Source organism: Anas platyrhynchos, chromosome 34 (assembly GCF_047663525.1).
Source record: "Anas platyrhynchos isolate ZD024472 breed Pekin duck chromosome 34, IASCAAS_PekinDuck_T2T, whole genome shotgun sequence".
In the NCBI taxonomy this organism is placed as follows: domain Eukaryota; kingdom Metazoa; phylum Chordata; class Aves; order Anseriformes; family Anatidae; genus Anas; species Anas platyrhynchos.
In genome coordinates, this window is record NC_092622.1 from 1,798,991 (window position 1) to 1,809,322 (window position 10,332).

Below are 10,332 nucleotides of genomic sequence, written 5' to 3' on the forward strand. Positions count from 1 at the left end.
GTGGCCGCACTTTTATTTAAAAGTCCCCAGTTTTGGGGGGGGGCAATGCGTTTTCGGAGTAGTGCACACCCCCGGCACACGGCCCAGCACTGGGGGCTCCCCCCGCAGTTTTATTTCCAGGGGAAAGTTGGGAGTAGAAATCTTCAAGCTGCCAGGTTAACACTAAAAATTTAAACATAATCATAATATATTTTTTAAAAATCCTCGAATTTCCGATTCTCGACCCACTTTCAGCTTGTTTAAGTTCCTGATTCTGTAAGAAGGGGAGAGATGCCGAGAGGGGGGTGAAGGTTCGGGTTTTTTTTTTTTTTGGGGGGGGTGGGCTGCTATAAATCACCCCTCGTTTCCCACCTTCGGGTGGGCGCCTTCCGCTGCTCAAATCCGTGTTTTATGGCTGCGGGGGGGGGGTGGGTGGGAGGTGTTTGGGCCCCTGGGCTGTTCTGCTGGTTTTCACCCAAACTGGTGGTGCTGCTGAAGGCAAGGGGGTGCGCAGAACCCCCAGGTAAGCCGGGGGGGCGGGGGGCACAAGAGCCCCCAGAGCTGGGGCTGGGCGCTGAGTGGCAGCTGTCAGCAGAGCGGAGCCGGAGCTGGCAATGGGAAACACATGGAAAAGGATAAAAGTTTGGGGGAATGCTTTGGAAAAGCCCCCTGACAGCCCCGGCGGGAGAAATTGGAATTTTGTGCCCGAGCAGCGTCGTTTTCCCCGGGTGCTCCTTCCTCTTCCTCGCGGGGCCAGGTATCAAAAAGTGTCAGCAAAGCATCAAACTCCTCGAAAAGAAGGGGAGGGAAAAAAATCCCAAATCCGCGGCTGAAGCTATTTTTAGTGCGAGAGTTTCGGTAGCAGCTGAAGGATCTGGAGCAAAGGTTTAAGAGGGAAAATAAAAAACAAGTTTCCTTTGGGGGATACAGCTAAATATTCCTTCTGGCGCAGGGAGCGCTCCCACCTCTCCCCTCTGCTGCATCCCAGCGTATCCATTACATGGCTCGGGAAATTATGCGATACATATGTTGGATTAGAGAGCAAGGAAAATGTTAATTAAGACATGGGAGGAAAAGTTAATCATTTACAAAGCAGTATTTAATTCCCTACACAGAAAGGGATGATTTATTTATTTACCTATTATTTATTTTGCTCACTCCACAAGCCTGGAGCTTGTCCCATGCACATCTATTTCCCAAGGAAAAAAAAAATCACCCCAAAACACTACCAGCACGCTTTTTTTTTTTTTTTTTTCCTTTAAAAAGAGACGAATCCGGCTGCACTGAAGCAGACACCCAAACAGGCAGGAAGAGGTGATATTTGAAAATTGCTACCAGCATCCCCACCGCGGCTGCTGGCTGTTTGGAAAGGAAATTCGAGTCTTTCACTTAAAGAAAAAAAAAAAAAAAAATCCCCAAAATGTTTAGCTTGGTACCTTGCCCATCAAAATTAATCACGGCGACAGATTAGGAAGTACATAAAACTATATCTCTGGATAATGATATACGAGAGCACAATAAATAAAAGTTGCACGTTGGAGGTGCTGTCAGGGCTGGGGCGAACCAGTAACTCACTCGTTTAACCCCGGCTGCGTCTTTGCCTTTTAATCCCAATTAACGCCGGGGAGGACGAGTTTGCAGCTCCGGAGCCCGGCTGCCAGAGCACCCGCAGCACGGCCCCGGGGCAAAGCGGGGGAATCCCGCACGAAAATGAAAAGGAAAAGGGGGAAAAAGTTCTCCTCCGGCCGCAGGCACCTCGCTGGGGGCCGCTTTATCGCCCCGCAGCATCTCTCTGATTTTTTTCCTTTCCCATTTTCTCGCCGCCTCGGCGTACAAAGACTTCCTGGCGGGTTGATTTATTTATTTATTAATTATTATTTTTTCCCCCTTTTTCTGGCCGCTGAAGCCCTTCGCAAAAACGGCTTCCCCAGCCCTCCTGCAACCCAACCCGAGCCCTTCGCGAAGCTGCTTAAAAAGAGAGGGGAAAGCGAAATCCAGCTCGGGGAACCGCTGCAACTTCGCGGGCAACTTCCAAGCAAATTGGGCTCCAGGAACATGAAAGAGGCAAAAGAAAAGCCACCGAACCCAACCTGACCTCAGCTCTTAGGCTGAGCCCCCAGAAACACGTCGGTGCTGGGGAGTTTTATAGCCCCGTAATCAAAGTGGGGGGAATTAACCGAGCAGGAACAATGCAGCAGCCGGGGAGGGGGGGGACACATCCTGCAGCAGGACCTAGAGGTGCCAGGGCCAGCCCTGGGCCCTATAGCCTGGGGGTGAGCAACCCCTGCTTCTTCTTGGGGGGGGGCACACCTTCCTTCCAGCCTTTTGGCTGTCTGTCCGGCCGGCTGTCCATCTGCAACCCCCCCATCCTGCCCACCTCTGCCCACCTCGCCCTGCAGCAGCCCCCTTTCCCAGCCCACCCCAAAACCTCTGCTCCTGGCCACATCCCAATAAACCCCTCCAATAAAAAAAAATAAAAAATAAAAGAATAAAAAAAAAAAAGAACTTTCCGGGGCTCACTTTTTGCTCGGGTTTGGTTACGTTATATTATTTTATTATATTTTATTTCTTTTATTTCTCTTTTTCTTTTCTTTTTTTTTTTTTTTTCCTTCTACTTACGTGGCTGGGAGCGCTCCTGGGCCAGCCGGGAAGCGGAGCAGCACTGGAGGAAAAGAGGGAGAGAAGTTTGGCCGCCACTTCCCCCTTCTCTCCCCTTTTTCTCCCGGCTTATTTCGGAGAGGAGACAATGCCACAACACGCACCGCATCCCCCCCCAGCCCCCCCGTGCTCGAAAACCCACAAAGCCGCTCACCAGCGCTGCTGCTGCCTCTCAAGCTGGGGCCGCAGACACAGAGGGAACACGGGGGGAGAGGCAGCGGGTCAGGAGGGCTCCGGGGTCAGCCTCCTCGCCTCCAAAGGAGCTGCTGGCACAGAAAAGTTGGCCTCTCCATGAACCCAGTTTTCCCGTTTACCCCAACTTCAATAAAGTTTCTTTCAGCCTCCCTCCATGGAGGCGTCAAGAGGCTGCGAAGGGACAGGGGCGGCCGGGGCTGTTGGCAGCCAGCAGCTTTTTTTTTTTTTTTTTTTTTTTTTTCCTACCCCCCCCTTCTCCTTCACACCCCTCCGACCCTATTTTTTAAATTTATTTTTCATTTTTTTCCCCCACCTCCCTCGCCTTGTGTCACGGCCAAGTGCCGGGACTGGGGTGGGTGGCGGGGGCAGAGAGGTGCCAACAGGGACAGGGGCGCTGCTCCCCCCTACCCCGGGTGCTACCCCCGCACCCCTCCCGAGAGCTGGCTGGGAGAGGTAGGGGGGCAGCACCCCCAGTAACCCCCAAACTAACCCACAAACCCCTCGTCCCCAAAAAAAGAGGGAGAAATCCCACTTTGGGACCATGCTGCTTCCTCCCCATCCTCCTCCAGCGCTTCCCCCCCATCACCCAGGGGACTGGGGGGGGGGGCTGAAATTTGGGGAGGATGGGGGGGATTTGCACCCTTTCCTCCGCAGCTTTTCTGCTGTTTCAAACCTCCCTCTCTCCCCTCCCTGGTGCCTTTTTTTTCCACCACATTTTTTTTCCCCCCTCTCTGCTTTGATTTCCTGTCTGTCCAGGAGGATATTAAAAATAAACCACGGCACGGGCCGAGCCTCGGGGTGCTGTTTGCCCATGGACTTTTGATTTTGATTCTTTTTGGACGGGTTTGGGCTTTTTCGGGCTTCCCCGCCTGAGATGTGCGGGCTGGGATTTGGCTCGGAAGAGCAAAAATCCCAACCGGCTCCTCACGGGTCCCTGCTCTGGGCAGGAAACGTTGCAGGAGGAGTAATGGTGCCCTGCCGAGGTGTTTTATCTTCCCAGCCTCGTCCCTATATTAATATCACTAAAGCAGGATGTTAAAAAAAAAAAAATAGCTGATGAGCTTTACATACAAACTCCCCAGGATAAATTACAACCTTCGCTTCATCCCTTTAAAGATCCGCGTCCCCCAGCTATCACAAAGGGTTTGGAGCCCGTGATTTGTTTAATGGCAGCTTAAATCGATTTTGGAGAGAGAGAAAAAAAAATAAAATAAAATGAAATAAAGCCAGAGGAAGGTGGCTGCCAGGCTGCTCTGCCCTCAGCCCGTCCCAGGCCTCGCTCCCCAGCTCCTGGGCTTTGCAGCAGGGACCTGAGCAAACTTCCCAAAGCCAAGGCCTAAAAAAGAGGGGGCCCAGCCCCAGACCCTTCCCGGGCCCCCCCTGCCCTGCCTGGGAAGCATGGACCCCCTGCACCTTCTCCTAAAATCCCCCCTTGCTGCCAATTTGCATGCTTCCTCCAAAGGCCAGGAGCGATGAATTACAGTTATTAGCACTATTACTACCATTATTCTCATTATTATTATTGTTATTGTTATTATTATTATTTAACAGCCTTTTCATTGCCTCTCCAAATTCAATAGGACCTCTTGGCTTTAGGGGCTGAACGAGTCAACAAGAGCACGCCACGACAGCAAAAGAAAATAATAATCATCATAATAATAACAATAATAAGAATAACACACAGGAGAAAACTTCAAAGCAGGGAGAAGAGATAAAACCAGACAATTTTACGTTGGGTGGCAAGAAAATAAAGAGGTATGAACGGAAGCTAACCCCAATCCACAGCACTGCCCTTGTCTGAAAACCAGATTTATTTTTTTTCCCCCCATATTTACAGGTTGGGAGGGTCTGAGATTTAAAGTCACTGGCCACGTCGTGATGTCATAAAATCTGGAGTACAGAGTTATCGTTATGTTTGCTTAAACTTAACTTAAGCAGTAACTGGTGCACATGGGATCCATTGCACATCGTCCCAGCATTTTATTATCCTTATTACTATTATTTTGGGGCGGGTTAAGGGGGAGATGTGAGGATAAAATAAGTCACCAGACATAAAAGTAAAACTAATTCACACTGACTGGTTTATTGAACACTGGGACTTTCACATACACACTAAAACTCTTTATTGCAGGTTTACAATGATCATGTAAAATCAGTCCAAAAACACAAATAACCACGACAAAAAAAAACCTAGCTACTGACTTTTTAAAACCTTCTTCTGCTTTTATTTTTAAATATGTCACTCTTTCTTTCTCTCTCTCTCTCTCTCTCATTTTTTTCTTCTCAATTTCTCAGCAAAGACTCGTCCACCCTTGTGTGCTGTTTCGTATCTGGTTTTTGTTTGTGGGGTTTTGTTTTTGTTTTTTTTAAATCGTGATTTTTTTAAGCTTATTTCACATTTCTACAAAAGAACTTCATAGCTCCTTCGCTCATTGTGCATTTGTAATGCGGAGGGAAAATATACCTACATTCGCCTGGTTTTTGTTTGTTTGTTTTGCCGTCAATATTATTCTCATTTCTTCATTAAATTCATCTAAACAGAACATTTACCTCTTCCTCCCCCCCGCCCTCCCCCTCCGCCCCCCATCCCCCCGGCTTTAAAAAATAAATAAACCCCTGAAATGGCGTAAAAAAACCTGCAGGTACAGACACCTGGCCTCATGCTATCTGACATGCATCTACAGCCCGTGGTCTTGGGGAGACCCATTGTTTTTTATACGCGCCGAAAAAATAATAATAATTATTATTATCATTTAAAAAAAAAAAAAAAAAAAAGAAAGAAAACGAACCTACGAGGGAAAAAGGGGAGGGAGGGGGGGAACGGAACCAAAATATATATATATATATATTAGCTTCTATAAATAATCCAGAGTCATTTGTGGGCGGGTGGGGGTGTTTATAACCTGGTGATATCCTCCGGGCGCGGGTCCTGCGCGGCGGCGGGGGGCAGCTCCTCGCCCCCGGCCGTGCTCGCCGGGGCGGCGGGGGGGGGCGCCGCGGTGGCCGCCGCCCGCACTTTGGTGTTGGGCAGCCTGTGGTCTTTTTTCCATTTCATCCTCCGGTTCTGAAACCAGATTTTGATCTGCCGCTCGGAGAGGCAGAGGGAGTGGGCGATCTCGATGCGCCGCCGCCGGGTCAGGTACCTGTTATAGTGAAACTCCTTCTCCAGCTCCAAAACCTGCTGCCTCGTGTAGGCTGTCCGGGAGCGCTTGGGCTCGCCTCCATTGTAATTGGGATTCACTGGAAAGGAGGGAGAAAAGAAAAAAAAAAAAAAAAAAAAAAAAAAAAAAACACAAGGAAAAATTAGCATGAATGGAGAGAGAGGGACGGGGGAGAGGGAGAGAGGCGACTGGAGGAGCCGGGAGAAGAAAGTAATAGGCTAAATAGGTAATAAAGAACTTTGGGCAGCTCAAGAGTTTCTATTCTAATAGGAAGGGGTTTCCCTGGCTCAAAAGACTGAATTATTTATGCACCCCTTACAAAGCTTTCGGAGTTTCACACATACATAACAGAACGAGCCACATGGCTAAGGCTGCCCACAGTAGCTCGGCTATAAAATTTATGGTGGGTGTAATTACCCATTCGGAGTCGTAAATCCAGTTCAATTGTGCTAACCCAAAGACTCTCATGGAAGGGAAGGAAATAAAAAAAAAAAAAAAAAAAAAAAAAAGGGAGAGAGGAGAGAGCGAGCGAGCGAGCATGGTGTGAAAATAAGAGAGCAGAGAGACAGAAGAGGAAAATAAAAGTTGCATACCAGTACTGACGTGGATTTTTTTCATCCAGGGATAGACTATGGGTTGTTTGGAAGCTGTGCTGTTAGGATGGTCGGGGTTTGGCTGGTTGCAGGCTGGAGGGGCTGGGGAAGGAGTGGTGGAGGAGGTGGAAAGAGCAGCCTGCTCGCAGAGCTGCTGTGCTTTCTCTGAGAGGTGTTGGCCTCCTGGAGTTTGCCCGTGTCCCCTTTGGTGCGCGGCCGGGTTGCCGGGAGCTTGGATACTACCGCAGCTGAACTGGCGGTCGGGGAAGGAGGGTCGTGGCACGGGGTACAGCTCCTGGTGGTGATGCTGGTAGCTGGACTCCCTTGTCCGGCTATAATATTCCGGACTGTGGTCTGGGATGTAATTATTTTGCGAATATTCCTCGCATGGAGGAAATTTCGGATCGATGTAGTTAGAGTCCATCAAATAAGAGCTCATGATCATTAATTTCTGGAGTGGAAAATAATTTTTCTCGCTTTGTCGTTTTTCTGCTCCATAAAGCCCTCCTACTAGCTGGCGACCCCGTAAAGTTACTTTCACCATGTGACTCCCCCGGCCAATCACACCCGCCAGCCCAGTCCCCGGATAAGGAACCAAAAGCTTTTGCAAAATGTACCCAAATTGGGGGGGGGACGACGGGAGTGGGAGTGGGAGAGAGGGCAAGGCTCGGGGTGCACTGCTCCACCCAGGGGAGCCCGGGGGGGGAAGCCCCTGGGGCTCCCCCCCCCCCCCCCCCCCGGTGTTGTGGGGTGGGAGGTGGGGGTGTGGGAACAATGGGGGACCCCACAAAGGGAGGGGGGAGGAGGGGGAATGTGGGGGGTTGGGGTTGAAGGGTGTCCCCCCCCCACACCCGGAATGTGGGCTGGAAACAACGAGCCCCCCCCGGATGTGGGGGTCATGGTGTCCTGGCCGGCGCTGCGTTGACCCTGTAGCCCCCCCCCAAAAAAAAAATCCTGTCCCCCTGCAACCCCCAGCTCCTTCACACCCCCCTTGTTCCTTATCCCCACCCGGGGAGGGGACAGGGCATTCCGGGGGGGTTGCCCCCACCCACCCACCCACCCACCCACCTCCACTCCAGAGTGGAAAGGGTTAAGCACTGCCAGCATCTTTTTTTGGGGGGGGGGGTGATGGGGGGGGCACAAGTTACCTGCAAGGTAGAAGCGGGCATGCAGATCCCACGGGTGTCAGTGACCCTGCTTCAAGCTGGGGGCGTGCAAGGACACCCCCCCTTTGCCTACACAAACCCCCCCGAGCCCCCCCCACTGCAGGCAGCAGGGGGGGACCCCTCCCCGTGCTCCCCAAATCCCCTCCTCTTTGCTGAGCCCCACCACTTTGGGAGCAGAGAGGGGTTTTGGGGGGGCACCCTGCCTTCCCCTCGACCCTGGGTGCTGCAGGTAGGGGACACCCGGGGACGTGTGGGGGGGGGGGGGGCACACGGGGTGCCAGCCCCCCACGAGTGTGCAACGCGCAGGCCGCTTTGCCCTTGCACCGGGCATTTTACCTGCTGGCTCTCAAGCTGGGGAGGGGGCTCCTGAGGATTTTTTTTTGGGGAAAAAAAAGAAGGGATGCGTTAAAAAATGGCTCCCAGCGCCCAGCTGGCAGCCCGCAGAGCCGCCCCGGGCAGGTTAGGGAGCTACAAATGGATGTCAACATTTTTGGGAGGGTTGTAGCTCCCTCAATTAGGGCTTTTTATCTACGGCTCGTCCTAAAGAGAGGGGCAGAGAAGGGAGGTGGGGTATTCCCTCCTTGTGCTTGATAACAATTATAGTTGAAAATCATAGCTTGCAGGGCATTGCCATATTTTACTTGATAACAATAAAAGTGACACATAAAGTTAACTGTTTATGTTTTATTTATTAGACTAAATGTGCCAGCGGTGTCGAAGGCTTTTGGCTGGTTGTTACAGCTTTTTATGGGGTTGTAAAACGCCATAAATCAGTCACTGCGAAATGGTCGGGGCTCTTTGTGCTCTTGGCTGAGAGTTGTGTTTGCGGTAGCTGCTGTTTCTTCTGGAGATGAAAAGTAATAATGGGATTTTATTTTGATTATTATCACCCCCCCCCCCCCCCTCCCCAATCATCGCGGTGATTTCGCTCTACCTTTTTAACAAGCCCGCTCCGGCGCTGCCCTGGCAAACGGCAAACGCTGCTTTGCACTTGAATAACTACCTTTTAAAATGACATCAGCAGGATTTGAAGATTTAATTAGAACCGCTGCAATTAAAGGGAATCAAAGGAAAGCACAACTTTCCAAGGCTCTGGCATCGCCCATATATTCCCCTAGAGACGAATTTGTGACTTGGAGACGCTCACACAAATTCGAGCCTACAGGGTACATATAGGAGACGGGAGGGCTGGGGCCGGGGCTGCGGGCTGGGGGGGGCGGCTGGGCCCCCCCAAAAAAAAAGCCTGCCCCGGCCGGGGGGGCTCTGGGGCAGGGGGCAGAGGCCGCTGCTGGACCAGGTTTGGGACCCCCGCAGGCACGGGATGCGCCTGAACCCCCCCGGCTGAGCCCCCCCCCCCCAGACACCTCCCCCCCCCAGCCAAGCCCCGTCTGTATTTTGCCCCCACCCGGCCCCGGAATCCCTCGTTTGCTCGCTTTATTGTTGCCGAGCGTTTATGGGGTTTATTGGCAGCTGATTTGCGGGGCTTGACTAATTGCTTGCCCCGTGCGCTGACAAAGCGTGCTCCTTCCTCAAGTTGTAAATCCAGGACTTGCACAGGGACACGCTGCAGATCGGGAGCAGCAGGTACAACCCCGGCTCTTCCCAGAAGAGATGGGGACCGAAGGGGGATGGGAGCTGCGAGGTTGGGAAAAAGACATGAATAGAAATGTATTCCGGGACCCAAAACATTGATTTAAATATCTCCAATAAATTCCTTTTCTCCAGCTATACTTCATTCTGCCCAAACACCTCAGACTCATGCAGGGTTTTGACATTTATAGTTCAGACTGATGCAACAACTTTATTCCAAGGCTGAGGGAATATTGAATAAAGATGGAGAGTTAATAAAGTAATTTTTACCTACGCACATCCTTCCCCCCACCCCTTGAATATATGGTTTTCAATAAGCACCAGCAGAATAAATAAATATCCACAGGTAGTTCTCTTAAGGATATGCTGGGTGGGTTTGTTTAAAAAACAAAATAATCCGCGAAACAAACCAGCAGCAATCAAAGCATTACAAAATCCGAGGCGTGAAGGTCACCAAACGCATTCCTGCCGCTCTCCAGCCCCAAACTCCCAACTCCTTCGCCGAGCGGTGTGTGTGGGGGGGGAAACACAACTTTATTTGCCCCGGCTGCCTCCCCCCACCCCCGGACTCCCCCCAAAATTCTGGGTTTTGGAGCTCTCCGCAAGGACCTGCTCCTCCAGCCCTCTTTTGCCATCCTCCATTCATCCCCTGTGTGTGTTCGGGAGGGGGGGGCTTGCCCCCGATGTCTTACAAGTGCACAAAAAATCCTATTTTCCCCCTCTCTTTGCTTGTCTTTCCACACCACTCCCCCCTTTGCCTTTTTGCCTGGAGTTTCGAGCTCCCAGTATTTGGAGGATTTTTATTTATTTAACACTTTTTTCTTTTTTTTTTTTTTCCCCCCCTCTCCGTAAAATAAGTCTGCGGGGACGTGTGAAGAATAGTTGTACAAGAATCTGGCTCTTTTGTCTATAAAGCAGCCCTCCCACCGCTCTCCATCCCGCGTCCCCCCACCAGCACCGTGCCGATGAACACTTCGGGAGTGACAATAC

General features: G+C 51.2%; 1 protein-coding gene across 1 annotated transcript; it reads right to left on the reverse strand.

The window, feature by feature from the left end:
* Positions 1–4,890: 4,890 nt before the first annotated feature.
* On the reverse strand, positions 4,891–7,612 carry HOXC4 (homeobox C4). Its single transcript, XM_021276698.4, has 2 exons — positions 6,587–7,612; positions 4,891–6,072 (listed from the first exon to the last, which is right to left on the reverse strand). The coding sequence occupies exons 1-2, from the start codon at positions 7,128–7,130 to the stop codon at positions 5,729–5,731; spliced, it is 888 nt and encodes a 295-aa protein (XP_021132373.2). The 5' UTR covers positions 7,131–7,612; the 3' UTR covers positions 4,891–5,728.
* Positions 7,613–10,332: the final 2,720 nt, after the last annotated feature.

What these genes read in the sequence shown, in the direction of transcription:
- HOXC4 (XM_021276698.4), bottom strand. Translation starts at nt 7,130, where the DNA reads ATGGTGAAAGTAACTTTACGGGGTCGCCAGCTAGTAGGAGGGCTTTAT. An exon ending in AAAAATCCACGTCAGTACTG is followed by an intron (nt 6,073 to 6,586) that starts GTATGCAACTTT and finishes CCTCCTTTCCAG; the next exon opens with TGAATCCCAATTACAATGGA.